Source organism: Euprymna scolopes, chromosome 5 (genome assembly GCF_053919585.1).
Source record: "Euprymna scolopes isolate OS-2025 chromosome 5, ASM5391958v1, whole genome shotgun sequence".
Lineage (NCBI taxonomy): Eukaryota > Metazoa > Mollusca > Cephalopoda > Sepiida > Sepiolidae > Euprymna > Euprymna scolopes.
In genome coordinates, this window is record NC_136486.1 from 162852390 (window position 1) to 162870464 (window position 18075).

Sequence of the window (18075 nt, forward strand, 5' to 3'; positions counted from 1 at the left end):
CTGGGTTTAATTGTGTATTGTTTCTGGAGACTTTTCATGCTGGAGTTTCAGGATTTGTGGAATAGGTCGACAGACTTGGTTAGAGCAGGGCAGAGAGAAAAAGTAAGGGAGAAAAAGAAATGAAGAAATATATATATATCTTTTTGCAGACCATGATAAGGTAAAGCCGTGACAACTACCCACTAATATGGTATTGAGAAGCCCCACCAGAAGCTACTGCATGGTCCAAAATCCATTCACCAAATGACAATACAGCAGTCCCAGTACTTTGCACCTGCTAATAAGATGGCCTCCTTAGTGGTTATTCCAAGGTTCGGGTCCCTGACTATCAGGCGGATAACGTTAGCACAGTAAAATGTTTACCTCCAGCATCCTTATTAGTGACATGGTTACAAGGATAGACATAGAAACAGAACATTTCTGACATCTCTGGCAACTGCTCACGTAAAAATACTGCAAACAAAGAATACAATTTTTCTTCTCCCTTTGTCAGAAAAATCATGTTCTAAACGAGGACCGAGAGACAAATTAGGAGAAGCAAGAGTTACGGGAGCTGCCGACAAGGAATCCACAATGCATTGTCTACTCTCCATTATATATAAAAAAATGATAATGATTTTAAGTATTCTAGTTAAAATAAGTTCAATTGATCTGATTAGGGGGAAGTATGGCGATAGCTCCCCCTCTCACTAACTGAAATAAAGAAAGAATTCAGTTGGCAAAGTTAACATAATTCTTGAGCAACTCATTTCCTCGAGTCATTCCCAACTTGATTTGAATGAAAATTGTCTACCCCTTTTGCTAACATTTGGTGCTAGGCGGCGCATTTATTAGTATGGCTATTTGAAACGTATACTAAAATGGAATGGTGTCGGCATTTTTTTTTTTTTTTTTTTTTGCAAAATATATGGGCCGACGTTGAATTCAAAATTGGAAAACGCGTTTATTTTGAGAAAAAAATAGTAAGTGCAAATTGATAACAATAAATTTTAATAATACATTTTAACTTAAAATTTGCACTTAAAAAATTGCCTCGTCGGATTTTTCTTTCTTTGTTTTCTTTTTTTTTTTATGTTCCTTTGCGACGATACCAGACACCGTGTTAGTTCGAGTGATTGAAATTTAATGACACGGTTCGAGTGTAATGGACACAGCAGTCAGCACGTTGCATATCGTCGCCCAAAATAGCCTCTACCAAGGCCAGGGACAACGCCACAAAACTATTATAACAGATATCTAGACTGTTCATTGGGATCTGCGCCGACCAGGTACTGGTCAGCGATGATAGATCGAATTTAGGAATAAGATGAAAAATAATAAAAATTAAAATTAAAAAAAAAAGAAAAAAAACAATAATAAAAATATTGCTTTATTTTCCAATTATTAAATTTGAAATTTTATATTCAAATAATCTAAAACTATTCTTTCGTCCTCAAATCAGTTATTTAGAACATTTTCATCGTCGTCCTGGGCAACGCCAGATGTCCTTCTTTAAACGGGCGCGTAAATTGCGTTGTTACTAATTATTCAGGGCGAGCACCTGTGACAGTGTACCCAGAATTCCCGCGGCAGATCCGACTTCCTTCCACGCCAGATCTGGCCAACTATATCTGTTCTTAAAATAGAACGTAAAAAAAAAAAGATAAAAAAAACGAAACAATTATTTAATTAATAATCTTAATCGTTCATAATTTGTTGTTTTTTTTTACGGATTATCAACGTGGACGAAGACAAGGATCTTATTTATGTATTTATTTTCAAACGGTAAGAAAAAAAGAAATAGACATTGTTTGTTTGTATCCATGGGGGGGGCATCTTTTCAACTGGTCGTCTTGTACGTTTAATTTGTTTATATTTCTCGTTCAGCATGATTTTTATTGGTTAAATTTCGTTAAAAAATAAGGGAAATACGATATTTTTAATTTTAATAAACCTTGTTGATTAAAGCAATGAAAATTGCTAGAACTAAACATGTTTAGTGTTAGCGTAAACTACATCTAGTCATAGACAAGATGTTACATCTTGTTCGCTAGTAGTAGTATTATCTCAACTTCCTGTTTTTATTTACGAAAAGATAAACCTCTTTCCAAATTGTAATTATTTTTTAAAGATAAGGTTTTTAAAGCTATAACAGTTGAACATCTAACTAAATATAATAATAGTTTAAAATGTTCGCATAGTGATTGTTAGGAGGTTGACAGATTTGGAATGAGAGACGAGAGAAGAGGAAACAGATGTGCGTTCATTTTGCTAATCTCTCCCAACAACAATAATTTGCATGATTTAAATTTAGTTTAAAAAAAAAATAACTTAAAAACATGTTTTAGTTGAGTTTCCTCTCTAAATAACTGGACGCTATTTGCTTTTAGATCTGTCCATTTTTTCCTTTTTTTTGTTGATTTTTTTTTTATCGATATTTAAAAAAAGATGTTGGAAATTGGAAACAAGATGTGACGCGTTGGTCGATATCCTAACGTTTACGTTTTCTTCAACCAGACTTTTTTTTATGGTACTTGTGCAGTTTACGGACCGTGTTGTTGTTGTCATTATTATTAATATTATTATTATTATTTAGATAGGATTTTAAAGTTGAATTCAATTTTTACGGTATTAAATTGGGTATATTTTTTTTTTTTTTTTACGATCTAGCCAGAACACCCCCAACCTCCCCATTTTAAGAACAGTTTTGGAATAAACACTCCCAACAACCTCCCCATGTTCAGAACGGCTTTCGATGTTGGGAGTGTTAATTCCGAAAGCCGTTCTTAACATGGGGAGGTTGCGGGTGTTTATACTACGCTGGGGGTTAGGTCGTAAAAAAATACCTTAAGCATGGTCCCTAAACTGTACAAGTATTTTATTATTATTATTTTAAAAACCTGGATGGAATTTTGAACTGGAAGCGTTTAAGCTACATGGGTAGATTGTTCTCATTCCGTTAGCCATAATCGAGCAAAAAGTGTTAATTTTATGTTATTCTTAATTATTGTCTGTATTAAAAATTGAACATTTAATTCTCATAAATAAGGGTGTCACTTAACTGATAATCAACGTTATTAAACCATTACGCCACGAGAACTATCTACTCCGTGGTTTAATAAAGGACTTGGTTTTCAGTTCGAAATTTTGTACAAGTGTTCGAGTTCGGTTCTCGTTCAGCAAGATGCATCCGAAAAGCAGCAAGCACTAAGCAGGGCGGATGTTACATCGGCCGAAATGTTGTGAATATAACAACCAAGCAAGCTCATCTAAAATTTCTTCGAAGTATAACATAGAACTATTTTCAACTTGAACCCCCTGTTCGATAATTCAATTGTAATCTTAAAATTTACCCCCCCCTTTAAAAAAAATTAAATCATAAAATTTAAATTACAGGCCATCTTTCAAAACAAAGGGTGCTTATGCTGAAATAATAACGTTATTATTTAGAAAGCCATTCTTAACATGGGGAGAGTAATTTGTTTTGTAATTATTCTGTACTTTCATCAATAATTTAATAATAATAATAATAATAATAATAAAAAGATATCGTAAAACTTGAATCTAACTTGAAAATACTATTTTAAAAAGTAGCACGGTAACATAAGTGCATAATCACCAAACAAAGGTTTAAATGTATTAGAAGTTTAAAGTCAACGTTAAAAAGTCATGCTGGAATTTTATTTTAAATACACGTGCACTTTTTATAATATTTGGTTATTTCCTATTTTAATCACCTAAATTATTTATATTAAAATAGATTTTGGTGTATACTTCAAACAACTTGTTTTATTTTTTCTTTCGAAAAAAAAAAAAAAAAAAAAGACACTAAACGCCGAAACTAGGTCGAGAAAATATAGCCGCTAGCTTTATAGGCAAATGAGTGGAGATGAGCTGAGCTAAGGAAGGGCGATAACTTTATACAACTTTTTTTAATTAAATAACAGCTATAAATTTAAGATAGCATTGTTCTTAATTTGTTTATGACGACTATACGTTTACTAGTGACTTTCTATTTCGGCGTTTCAGCACGTGTACGATGAAATTTGCTATAATTTCGATTTTTAATATTACCCCCCCCCCTTAGTTTTTAAGTAAAAAAATATTCTACATAGTTTAGGTGACTGAAATAGGAATTAACCTTTTTTTAAATGGAACTTGCGAATAGTGTTAATTGTTGATTTTATTTTATTTATTTGGGCTCCAACTTTATAAAATTAGAAAAGTACACGAATACACGAACTTGGCTATGATTTTTCGGCCGATGTAATCCCGACTTTCTTTATTTGCATTTTTTTCGAACTTATTGTCTAAACTTGGGAATCTTGAGGATTATTAGTGGCTCACAAGGAGTTTTCACGCAGGTCATAAAGGATGTTTCCTTGAAAACAACCTGTGGTGTTCCCTGTAAGCTGGGTGACAAGAAGTCTCCTCAGTTTTCGAGTACTCTTCGCCTCTTCTGATATCAATTGCAAATGAATTTGCATTATCGCAAATTACCATTGATTTCTCGCTAGCAGCAGCCATTGGTCTCCACTGAAATTTGAGTGGCAATAAGCCTCCCAAAGGTCCCAGTTCTCTTCACACTTGTCCAACGGAGGTCTGGTCAGTGCTCTCTCCTCGGCCTTTCCATCCTCTTGGACCCTTCTCGGCTATTTGGCATCATTCTTTTTTTGGGAGGGCGGTGATTATTATTAGTTTAAATTTTACTTTTTTGGATTATTTAAACTAAAATATAAACGAAAAACAAAATCGATAAGTTGTATTTCATTTGTTGGTTATTACAATGATTAACGCAGATGTTACGCTAATGAAAAAACGATATTATATAGCCATGATTGCATCTAAAACAGATGCTTTGTTTGGCTATGAACATGTGATAATACAATCCGAACTTAATTTAGAAAATAATAAGTACTCTCTTTTCTCACGCGTCATTTCAAAAGCAAACATATAGTCATCTGTAGTTACGTCATCTGGTGCTACTACAGATGTTAACAGTACAAGTCTGCAGGCTTAAAAGATCACTTCACAACTGAAACAAATTATGGGTTTTAGTCAAGATTGTCTGCTCTTTTTGACTTCCGGTTTCTGCTCTCTATTTGGTTGGCTAATTAGATATGCAAAGGGAGGGGTGCAAGCAGGGCTTTCATGTTCTCTGTGAGAAAGATCACATTAATCAGAAGGGATCATATCTTGCTTGTTACCGTCGTCCCGTCTTTCGAGTGGAAACCGGAAGTTAAAAAGAGCAGACAATCTTGACTCAATGGAAAAATTAATTTAGAAGTTTTAACTAATTTTAATCAGAAAAAAAATCGAATCAGTTATGTGTTATGTGTACTGCCCAACATTTTTTTTTGTTCTACCGACCCCCTCTCCCACTTTTTATTACATACGATATTTAAAATTAGTTTTGTCTACTCAGTATTGTGAGGATTTTATTCCCACATTGCTTAGAACTTTGGCAGAGGGCGAAATTAAGACACAATAAATTGAAAAGTGCACTTACCTGATGGTTTAGTTACAGGTCGTTTTCTTTTCTTTTCTTGTAAAATGTAGTGTCATTTTGTGGTTCTGCATAAGCCTGGTAAGTTGACTTCTAGATAAAGTGGTAGTTGAATAATCTATAAAGATTAGTAATTGTCCTTAGCGTGAAGAACTGTTCTTTTTAATACACGATCCATTAGTAATTTGGATGCATCCAATTAGGTTGTAATTAACCAAAATCAACAATCTTTGCTGACTGAAAAGACGATATTACGTCCAGAAAGAAATACCTAACTTATAAGGTTAAATTGTCTCAAAGATACCAAGACAATTTGGGCGCCAAAGGTCCTTAAATTAATTAAGAAAAATAACACGAGTCTGGCATCTTCAAACTTTTTACTGAAACTGATTTTCAGTTGAAAAAAGGCCCACAACTCGCGTAGGTTAATATTTGAATACAACCAATAAGAATGTCTGTTTTAAAACAATGTATTGAACTAATCAATCAATGAGAAGACATGATTCAATTTGCGTGATTTCTCACACACTGCCAAAGGAGCAAAGAAAAAGTAATGGTTATCCATTACTTTTTCCAATTCTTGAATACAAGGTAAATATGTGTTAGACTGTCAATTAGGTGACAGGTAATTAATTCTGATGGTCACAAGAACTCTACCAACAATTGTAGTTTTTTAAAGGAACTATATGTGTTTCTGTCTGCTACGATAAATGAAGTTATAACCAATAAACCTAGTTTTTCATAGATTACCAATATTTTAACAATATCAAGAACGATAACTTAAACATAATCGGTACTTGTACAGTTTAGTCAAGATATAAAAAAATGAAAATACTGAAAAAAGGTTGTATTGCACGTATGGAACGAAGTTCTCCGAAAAAAATTTCACTTAATTTCATCAAGTAGTTTTTTTTTTTTTTTTTTTTTTTTTTCAGCGAAAAAACAATTTGTTATGATACCGAGCAAAAGGTTCGATTTTTAAGAAGAAAAGCTAGTATTAAAGATGGGGAGGGAGTATCGGTGCTTTACATGGAGTTATCTTCTCGTGGCGTGTTCAACAAATTTCACAATGGCTGACTTCAACGCGCTCTCATAAGAACATGTTTTTCTACTGTAAAAAAAAACCTACTCGATCAAATTAAATGAATTTTTTTTTTTGAGATCTTCAGTCCAAAACAAAACGTACAATATAACCTTTTTTCGATATTTTCATTTTTTAATGTCTTGACTAAACTGTACAAGTACGCATAAGTCAAACGAAAACTTAATAAATGATGAAATTAAGAACTTAGTGTGATACATTTTCCGAATAATTCCGACAAATCCACTCTGAAAATATCCTGTTGTTTCACCCCAACACAGTCAAAATGACACCAACTGCCACATACGTCACAGCACACAATAGAAGAACCCTCATTTGCGACGGAACAAGTTGGGCAGATGCAGGGATCACCTTCTTCCATAAATTCTGCTGAAGACGACGCAGAAACCCCCTTTAAATCCAAGAGAAATAGATTCTTCAATAAATGAACCTGTTTGCCTCCATCCCTTATCACACAGACTGAACAAACTTTACTATCATTCCCATTAATGAGTCTATGCTCCTTGCCTAGCCTTCAAAAGAGTCGAGTTTTATTTAGAAATTTATTTAACACGATTTCTCCCACTGACACCTTCTAAGGGCGATCACCTAATATATTAGCATCAACCTCTCTTAAAGACAAGTAATCATTGTGGCATATCTTTCTGAATTTTTTTAATATACCTGTGTCTCTATTCCAGAGATTGTAAAAGTTTTACTCTACTAGGTGGATCAAGACACAAATCGTCCAATCGATTATTATTGATCATCAAACGTGGATTATAACCAGTTTGTAAAAAATGATTAGGAGTTAAAATGTCGAGACCCCCCCCCCCTTCAGAAACAGTAATGTAAGCGGTCAGTCGATGATCGCTTTCTTCACAGTGGAAAGGAAAGTTAAAACGTGAAAATTGTTGACTTTCTTTGTACCTATTAATTTTTGTCAAACATTATTTAATTGTTTTTATCATCCTCTCCCATGCAGCTCCTTGCCAAACCGAATAAAGAGGAACGGTGAGATGACTAATTGAAGTTGACCTAAATTTTTCTTTGAATTCGCCCAAAACAAAAGTTTCAGATAACATGATGCCGGACGCTAGAAAAGTCTTTGCATTGTCCAGATAGACATGTGAAGGAACACCAAACAGGTTGGTAAACCTAATAAACGTTAATAGAAAAGATCTAGTGCTCATATCCGGTAATACCTCCAGATAGACGGCATTCAGACTCATGCAGATAAGCAATAAGACGTACATTTTCACATCTGCATCATTGTATTTTACTAAAAAATTACCAGTAAAGTCAATACCCACTTGTTGAAATGGGTGAACAAAATTTGCCCAATAAATAGGCAATTGAGAGCCTGAAGGTGCTTTATAAGGCAAAACATTGTTTTTCTTACAAGTGATACAATTACGGAGAATTTTCTTTACCGATTGCCTCCCTTGGGGAATCCAGAAACAAAAAAAATCTCAACTTAGAAAGAGTTGAATTGATTCCCAGATGGTAACAATTTAAATGTGCCTCTTTAATAACCAATTCAGTTAAACGATGATAATTTCTTAAAAGTATAGGAAATTTAACTTCAAAAGGGTGGATATTAGAATTCTGTACACATCTTTTAATTCACAACAGACCATCCTTACCAAGAGCTGATACTATTGGAGGCATAACCTTATTAGAAGGTTGGTTCAAATATTCCAACTCATAGGGAAATTGCATACAGGAAAAAAGCAACAATTTTGCTCTATGGTTGGTATCAGTGTCGGTGTCTCAACTTATCACAGAACTGCAAAACTTTCTCAAGAACATTGATTGCCCTAGTCAATGATGAGAATTCAGAAATATTTATTGGTAAACCGTTCTTTAGAACAATAGTATTTTTGAAATTATCGATTTTCTCTACACCGAAAGAAGAGAGTTTAGGATTCTTATCGATTCCAACAGAATCAAGAGAAAAAAAGTTTTTGATTCCGTATTCTACAGAAGATTCTTCAAAAAACGGACTAAGTGTGTCGGAATATGAGGGAATAAGGTTCAAGATGCTTTTTACCAAATAGGAAGAACATTGATGTAATGATTGGACAACCTGATCAAAGGGAGGCAACTCAGGCAGTTTCTTTATTAAATTTAAGCATCAAAAAAATTACTTCCATTACCAAATGAGATAATTCTATTGCAAACTTTGCATGCTGTCCCACTCAGGCATTTAACTAAACGTAAATGTTTTATCTGCTTGATCAAGTCCAGGCTGACGAGACCATGAAGCACAGTACTGTTTAAATCTTTATAGCCATGACAGAGGTGAAGTCCAATTTTTGTTATATTTGAGGTAATTTCATCAAATCTGTTCACTTGAAATTTTAAATTGAAGCTGTCTGTGAATAGGGCAACAAAAGGAAAGGGGTCTTGTGATCCCAATTTTAGGGAGACACTGCGTTCCATGAATCTTATTCCTATGAACGTGTTGACAGGCATTACTACGGGTTTAGATACTAATTTTTCTCTGAGAACACAATTTTTGTAAAATGACCCGAAGGAAAAACAATTTTTGACTTCTAGTGTCCAATATAAAATAGGAAAACTTTATAGACACTTTAATAACTAGAAATATGCAATCATCTTGATCAGATAAAGTAGTCCTTCCAACAAAGGACTTTGAGATCTTTGAACACATGACAGAAGTGAGTTTTTAACCCACAAGTAACACATGGATAAGGAAATCCTTTCTTTCCTTTACAATAATGATTTAAGTGATTACCAAGACACTTAGTACAGATTTGAAGGTCCTTGGCTCGTTGAACCTTCAAGTCATAAGTAGAATATTTAGAGCAGTCCTTAAATGTATGGTCTGACAATTTACAAATTTTAGAATGTTCACTAGTATTAGTATGAAGTTTTAAGGGAGCCATACCATTTTTATGATTAACAGTCTTATAGCCAGAGCTGACTGCCATATTGAGTTGAACTTCTGATAAAGAAGAAGGAAAAAAATTGGTGATTTTGGTGGGCAACTCTCCCGCTCCTTTACACCTAAAGGTGCCGCCTGTAAAAATTCTATTATGTCAAAAAGTTGGACAAAATAGATAAAGGATAGTGCTCCTTTATTCTCGACATCAATTCCTTCTAAGATTTATTGGGAATTTGCAGAACAGGATGTGAGCCACAATTATATCAGAGTTTTCTGTGAAAAAATCTGTTCTGAAAGATTTGTTCAATTCAAATAAGTCTAGTTTTACTTTTTCTACATAAGTTTTAACTTCCTCTAATTCAGTTATCTGCATCGCCTGAAGAATAATTTTCTTCAAAATTCAATTCTTGACAAGAGAAGGATTCAGGAATCTTTCCTTCAAACAATCCAAAACTATAGTATAATTATCAGAGGAAATATCCATATTTGAAATTAAATCCTAGGCATTCCCCTTTAACTTGGATTTGAGGAGAAGCAATCTATCCATGTCTCCTAAATTAGTAGTGCAAAATTCAAACCTTCTCAGGAAGTTTCTAAATTGAAATTTGTTTGCAGAGGAAGACCCACTAAAGTTTCGGGTATACTGAAAACAAATACTGCATTTAAATTTGTAACAAACAAGTAGTTTGCCACCACTGATAACATAAGGAATTACACCACTTACGTAATATGCGAAAAAATACTTGTTTGCAACAAATTTAAATGTAGATTTCGTTTTCTTTTCAGCATACCCGAAAATCTATAAAAGTCGTCATTTTAAATTTGATAAAGTAGAAATTAAGTAAAAATTTAACAAAAAAAACAACAAAGACTTATCAGTAGATGGCCAGAAAGTAGGTGCTCATTTTATATTAAATTTATATAGAAAAGTGATTCCTACTTTCTGAATAAGTAATTTCTTCATATCATGTAAACTATTTCTCTGCACCATCTTTAAATAATTTTTAAATGTTATATTCATTTGTAGCACCCCCGAAAACCCACAAAAGTCATTATAAAGATTTTTGGAGAATTGGAAAGAATCTTGACAGTGACTTTTTTGAACCATGTTTTAATTAAGACCCTTAAATAATTTTTTTAATGCATATTTCATTGTGCACATGAAACACCAAAATGAAAAACTCACTATGAAAAATACAGTTGCTCTTTATGAATATGTCAAGAAAGGGGTTAGCTAAGGAGGAATGATAACTGAAGTTGGCTATCTTGACTAAAGTCATACGCAAGATGGCGGTCACAAATCGATGTAAAAATGGAATGGAACAAAAAAAAAGTACAGGGCTTGTTGAGATAGTCGATTTTATTCTTAACTAAAAAAAAGACATTAAAATTACTTTGTTTGCTATTCTGGAAGATTACATTATTTTTTAGTTATTTCATTTTTTTTATTTTTCATTTTATTGTTTTGTTTTGGTAATTATGCCAAGAAAGGGCGATGAAATTCAATTTGTACAGTATCTTTTGTTTATTAAAATGTTATGTGAAACTAGAGTCAAAATGTTATTTGAAAATACAGTAAATATAAAACATTTCTTAGTTATTTAATTTCATTATTAACATATTCATAACAGAGTAGTTAAAAACGTTTAACTTAAAATTCTATGGATGCGCACCATATCTTGCACCCTGTTGTCCAAATTTTATTTCACGAATAATTCGAGTAATTGCTAAAGTTTTTAATCAACATGCCCCCCCCCCCAAAAAAAAATGATAAAATTGTCGCAGGAAGCAGTTAGTACCAAAAATAATGTTTTAAACAAAAGTTTTACAAAAGTTTTATTTCAAATTTTAAGGAAAAAAAAACGTTAGTAAGCCAACGTCCTTAATAATTTCAGAGTATTACTGAATTTAAAATTAATACCAAGTTAAATTTGACTAATCTCTATATAAATAAAATGAACTCATTTTTTCCCGTCTGATTTTGACCTTAATAGGATTAAAAATCAAGATATTTCATGCAAATATAATATGCACAAACGGCAGAACAATATCTGAGGTGTGTTATAGGCTTATTATTTCTCAAATTCCTCGATAATCTTAGATTTCTATACTTTTTCTGCTGAGAAGTCACGGCCAAAATCGGTTAAGATCAGTGGAAGTGGTAAAATATTTTCTCTCTAACAAATTCCTCCTCCCCCTGCCACCACTTAACACCGTTTGGGGATCGTTCACAAGGAACAGTTGAGAAGAGAACACCGGTTTGGCTTCGTAGTTCTTTCATGTGAAGTTATTTAAAATCACTAAACTAAGCTGCAGTGCTCTGTGGCGTAGTGGTTAGCGTGCTGGACAATTCACATTATATTTTCACGTTCGCGCCGACCTACCGTAGTCGTTTTTTTTTTTTTTTTCCTAAACAACTGGAATGGACTTTTCTTGGTGGCCGAACTGTTAACGTTGCAGATGTTTTTTTTTTTTGTTTTTTTTCACACTTTATTTTCCTACTTTTACTTATGACTCCGGGTTTGATCCTTCCTACTTACCTACCATAACATTTTTGTACCCCTCCCCCCGTCCCGGAAACAAACACTCGGGCAACGCCGGGTATCCCCGCTAGTTTTAGATAAAAGAATATTGTGTACATTAAAAAATAATGTAATAAAATAAGTATTTCCTTTTTTATTACAATAAATCAATCAACTATGTTTGTACCCTTCAAAAATAAATTAAGATATAATAATTTTTCAATTCCTATAAACTATTACAAAACTATTTTTCTATATAAAGTTGAAAATAATAAAACGACATATTATTTCAGATTATGTCTTCCATACAATTCTTCATATCAATAGTTTGTTTACAAATTGACCAAAGTTTATTCATTAAATTCTCACCTTGTATAATTATGCAAGTCTTACTATTTTATACATTTTATATCTTTTTAACTTTTCTCTTTCAAACACAATCAAAATTTTAACAAAAGCTAATAAAAAAATCATGATAGCCCTCTTTTCATAACCATAGTCTGTATAGGCCACAGCCATGGTTATATGTATCTATGGTGTTTCTGTAAATAATCATAAAATAATCAGTTTACGGATATTTTTATTTATTATATCTAAGAAAAATTAATCTCAGTATTGAGTTGAAATTGTGACAGCACATAGAAGTATCTTGGAATAAAATGAAAACTATAGAATAAATAGACAAACTGTTTAAAAAAAAAAAATAGAAAAGAAAATTAGTTTTTAGATGTTCTTATGTTTTGATCTAAATTTTCAATGAATCTTCAAATTAAATAAAGTTTTAAAAACCGGAAGTAATTTGGATCAGTAAGTACGTGAAATAACCCAATTTTTCGTTCATGGTTTTCGTGTGACTGTGACTAACAAATTAAATGAATATTTTAAATTTATTTACGATTAATTGAATATTTAATAAAATAAAAAATTGCAATAAAATAAAACTTAAAGAATAAAATTCATTATGAAATTAAATTAACCAGAATACAATTTCTTGAAATCTTTTCCTCTTTTCATGTTAATGTAAGCCATCATTTTATAAGAATTTTTTGTTTTCAAAATCCCACTTTAAAAAAATCCAGCAAAAAGTTTAATATATTTTTTTAAAAAAATCGAATGTATTTATAAGATTTAAAGATATTTGATTTTGCAACTAAAACTACTCAATATGACTCCTAATATATTTAGAATTCTTTTCTCTAAGCCGTCTATCTTTACTTGGACAAAGCCGGCTTAACATATCTGGTTTATTAATAACCAGAATTATGTTTAACCTAATTTGAAAAAAAAATATGATTGCAGAAATTTTATTTCTTTCTTTTCTCAACATTTTAGTTGCTTTGATCAATTTAAAAGAATAAACTCATCATATTTTGAGCACGTCCAAAAATATTGACAGGGAAAAGGTATAGCAGATAGATGGTTGAAGAGAAAACTTACAAAAACTGAAATTAAATAAATTACTAAAACAATTTTGGGTGCTTGTTAATCTATAGTCGACAAATCGATTTTTTAAAAATATATCGTTTTAAGCAAAAACAATATTATGTACTTAATTGTCATGTCGAAAATAGTAATATATCCCCAAATTACGAAAATTCATCAAGTAGAATAAATGCTATTGTGCTTTTAGTAAAAAAAAAAAAGTCATTTGCTACAAACAACAAATATTGCCGCCATGATACAAGTAATCTAAAATTAAAATATTCCTTTCGGAATTTTGTTCCCTGCTTTTAGCCTCCTACTATCTACTTTATAACGTCTAAGAAAAATGCAATTTTACTCAATTTTCCGTAAAAATTACTTTTAACTAGAAATAAATTTCTACTCAATGATTATTCATAATTTTTGGATATATCACTATTTTCGTATGTAATATTGTTTTCGCTTAAAACGACATATTTTAAAAAATCGATCCGTTGACTTATTTTAACAAACACCCAATTTTGAAATAAATAGAATTCAAATACGGTAATTATGTGCAATTTTCTTGTTAAGCGTTCTTTTTTATTTCTTTTTAATAAGGTGTCATATTTTATCGATGCCTAAAGGTCACTCGAGGATGAAGATTAAATAGCTATCAGGTAAACTGAGAAAATGTTGTGATAATTGGTAACGATAATGGTGATTGGGCAGAACTTGATTATTTAAAAGTGCGACTCAACAAGAATTTGTTTACATTGAACTTGAAAAGGACCACTCAGCTTGAAGGTAGCCCTTCGATATTGTATTTCACAAATGGGTAGTTTTAGGAAAGAAACTTTGCTCATGGAAGTTTAGTTTGGTTTTAGATAGAGGAAAGAAAGTAAGGGAAACTATTGATAGTGGCTGCAGTAGACAAATTTTTATTGTGAATGTTTCATAGGGGTGAATCATGGATTGAAGCTCAGTCGAGCATCTGTCATGAAAATAATTATAAAGTAGAGAAAGACTATTAATATTTGTGAGCAAGAGGTACTGTTATGTACCGCATCAAAGTGTGTGTGTGTGTGTGTGTTTGTAAACTGTAACAAAAGGTATGCCTATTTGTATATCTCTTTATAGTTTTGTGGATTGAAGTAGCAGTTCGTTTAAATAACTACCTGGTGTAATGTTTGTTCTTTGTGTTAAAGGAACTGTTTATTGTATCTATTGTATAAGTTTAAATGTAGCTATATTAAGTGACACAATGTTCAATGAACGAGATTGGAGATGCGCTGCTGTACAAATCATGCTCTTTACCGATCCGTTATGACAACAAGACCATTGCCAGCACCCCCAAAATTCAAATCCAGATAGTTCAACGCTTGAGGGCGTGCCCAGGGTGATAAGAACAAAGATTCTGGTCACGATTATAACCTTTGTTGTGGTTTCAAATGAGGGCCACATCATGCCACCTCACATCTTCGAAGTCACCTTGAAAGTCAACACGAAAGTGTACCAGGATGTGCTGGAGAGTGTGGTAATCCCCTGCTGTAATCAGGTGGCCATTGGCAGAGCCTAATGAGACAGCAGGACTCAGCACCAGCCCACAAGTCCAAAGACACCTAGTCTTGGCTTCAGAAGAAGTGCTATGACTTTGTACCCTTCTCTTACTGCACCCTCCTCCTCCTCCTATCTTAACCCGCTGGACTACTTTGTCTGGTCATACATCGAGAACATGATCTCTCATAACACCAAAGTCAGCTTGATCACAGCCATCCGCCGAGTATTCCGATTTCACAAATTGATAAAAATTCCCTTATTGGATTTTAATTATAAGGTGAAGCTCGAACATGCTAACTAGCCAAAAACATTCACCCATTAATATGGGAGGGGAGACTATCTTCAAATATCATCCTAAATTGGTAATTGAGCAACTGACTTATATTAAGTAGATATTTATAAGTCCCTCTTACCTATTTTTTTTTTTTAATGGAGAGTAGATAATGCACAGTGGATGTGTTATCGGCAGCTCCAGTAACTCTTGCTTCTCCTTTTTTGTTCCTCAGTCCTCATTTCCAATGAGTATTTTTCTGATAAAGGATGAAGAAAAAGCTGCTTTCCAGGTCGGTAGTATTTTGTGAACAGTAGTCTGAGATGTCGGAAATTTTCTGTCTCTATGTCTATCCTTATAGCCATGTCACTAGTAAGGGTGCAGGAGGAAAACATTTCATCTGGCCTGGCGTTATCCGCCTGATAGTCAGGGACCCAAACCTTGGATTAACCACTAAGGAGGCTGTCCTATCAGCAGGTGCAAAGTACTGGTACTAGTATGGCATCGAGAGGCCCCAAATACAGCAGTATTGCCATTTGGTTGATGGATTCTGCACCATGCGGTATTCTCTGGTGGGGCCTCTCGATGCCATACTAGTGGGTAATTGTTACGGCTTTACCTTATCATATGCTACAAAAAAAAAAATTTTCCTGTCTTTTCTCTCTTACTTTCCCTTTCTGTCCTACTCTAACCAAGTATGCCGACCTGTCCCACAAATCCCAAAACCTTAACATGAAATATCTCCAGAAAAAAAAAAAACACAAATAAACCTAGAACCCCATCCTCCAATGTAGACCCCTACTATCATGTTTCATTCTCCGAAATCAGGGGTCTACGTTCCAACCTTCCAGAGGTTGAAACACAATTACAGGAGACAAAACCGGACATATTCTTTCAAAGCGAAACTGAAATAGGGCCAATCACTTCCCTAGATGAGTTCATAATTAAAGGATACTCTAACTTAACATCTAAATCTGACCCTTAAGATGTCCATGGGCATGGAATATGTGCCTACATTAAAGATGGCTTCCCGTGTGGCAGGGATACTACCGGTCAGTACGCAAGCCGTCTAGACCATTTTCTGTCCACTTCCCCTAAGCTATGCTCATGTGCCGTTCTATTTCCTCTAGGATCCTCCAACCACTCCGTTGTATCATAATAAGTCTTCAGACGTACCTCTCCACCGTACTGTATACCGATACTTTATGGCTGACTGGGATAGCTTCCGTACATTCATATCTGATCTACCTCTGCATTCAATGTTTAAAAAGGATGTATCTTCTATAGTATCAGATCTGACCGAATGGTTAATTGTATGCAAAGACCGATTCATACCATCCAAAAAATTCCAACAAAAACCTAACAGCCAGCCATGGTTCTCTCCAGAATGTGCTGCTGCCATTGCGCACAGAAATCACTTTTTCCATAGCTACCAACATAATAGATGCACTGAGATGCTTTCAGGACCGCCAGCAATCACTGTAAATGAGTAATAAAAATGCAAGAGAACTATATGCTCAGTTCGTTAAATCCAAAGTAGCTGAGCAGCGGCTTGGTCCCCAACAGTTTTGGCAAATAACAAATAGGATCCTGAACAGAAGCGTACATTCTATCCCAACCATGATCAATGGACCAGAGGTCATCTCGTCAGCATCAGACAAGACCAAACAATTTGCCAAGAACTTTGCAGCTAATTCTATCCTATGCAACGAAGGCCATGAACTCCCCGTATTTCCTCCTATAACACAGAACATACAAATATCTGTGTGTGAGGTCACCAAGCTAATCAAGAACTTTGATTCCAGTAAAGCAACTGGCCCTGACAGCATCCCAATTATAGTGTTAAAAAAGCTTAACCAGAACTTGCCCCCATACTTACAAAACTGTTTAAGCATTGCCTTAAGGAGAAGTGCTTTCCAACACCCTGGAAAACCTCATCAGTATGCTCTGTATTTAAAAATTCAGGTGATAAGTCATCTCCATCTCATTACAGACCAATAAGTCTCCTGTGTGTCATGAGTAAGTTGCTTGAATCCATATTAAATAGAGAAGTAGTCAACCACCTCAGCAGAAATAACCTTCTTAGTGACATGCAATATGGTTTCCGTTCTGCTAGATCTACCTCAGATGTGCTAACGGTTATATCTCATAAGATTAGCAAATCTCTCGACAAAGGCTTCCTTTCTAGGGCAATTGCTCTTGACTTATCAAAGGCCTAAAGGCCTACTTCACAAAATTTCCAGCTACGGTATAACTGGAAATGTTTTCTCAATCATTAAATCATTTCTCTCTGATAGGCTCATAAGAGTAGTGGTTGATGAGCAGAAATAAGAGGCCCGCAGTATTAATGCTGGTGTCCCTCAGGGGTCCATCCTAGGCCCAACTCTCTTCCTGATCTACATCAATGATCTCCCAAAGCACATACTTAAATCATTCGTTGACATCTATGCTGATGACACGACCATCTACGGCAACACATCAAAGACTGTAAATGACAAAGTTCTCTCTGATTCTCTCTGCTCTGATTTTGAGCATGTGGTTCAGTGTGGGAAGAGGTGGCTGGTTACCTCTAATGTATCTAAAACCAAGCTCCTATATTTACATCATTAACGCTCTGACCCCATCTGGCATCAGTTGAAATGGATGGCTCTCGTCTAGGGGAGGCCTCATGTTTTGATAAGCTTCTGGGCTTGACCGTTACTCCTGATCTGAAATGAAACCCATACATCAAGTTTGTTGCCAAGGTCGCTGGAAAAATGGTGGGATCCTTCTACTGCTCCAGAAGATATCTCACTACTGATGCAATTCTCTATCTATATAAAAGCCAAGTACGTCCAAGTATGG

The 18075-nt window shown here is 34.0% G+C and overlaps 1 protein-coding gene across 1 annotated transcript in view; it reads left to right on the forward strand.

Annotated features, from left to right (window-relative positions):
- Positions 1–1542: 1542 nt before the first annotated feature.
- Positions 1543–18075, forward strand: part of LOC145277030 (uncharacterized) — a 112884-nt gene continuing 96351 nt past the window's right edge. Inside the window, exon 1 of the mRNA XM_080128634.1 lies at positions 1543–1764. Coding sequence (XP_079984760.1) covers positions 1746–1764 — 19 coding nt within the window. The 5' untranslated portion in view covers positions 1543–1745. The remainder of the gene's footprint in view (positions 1765–18075) is intronic.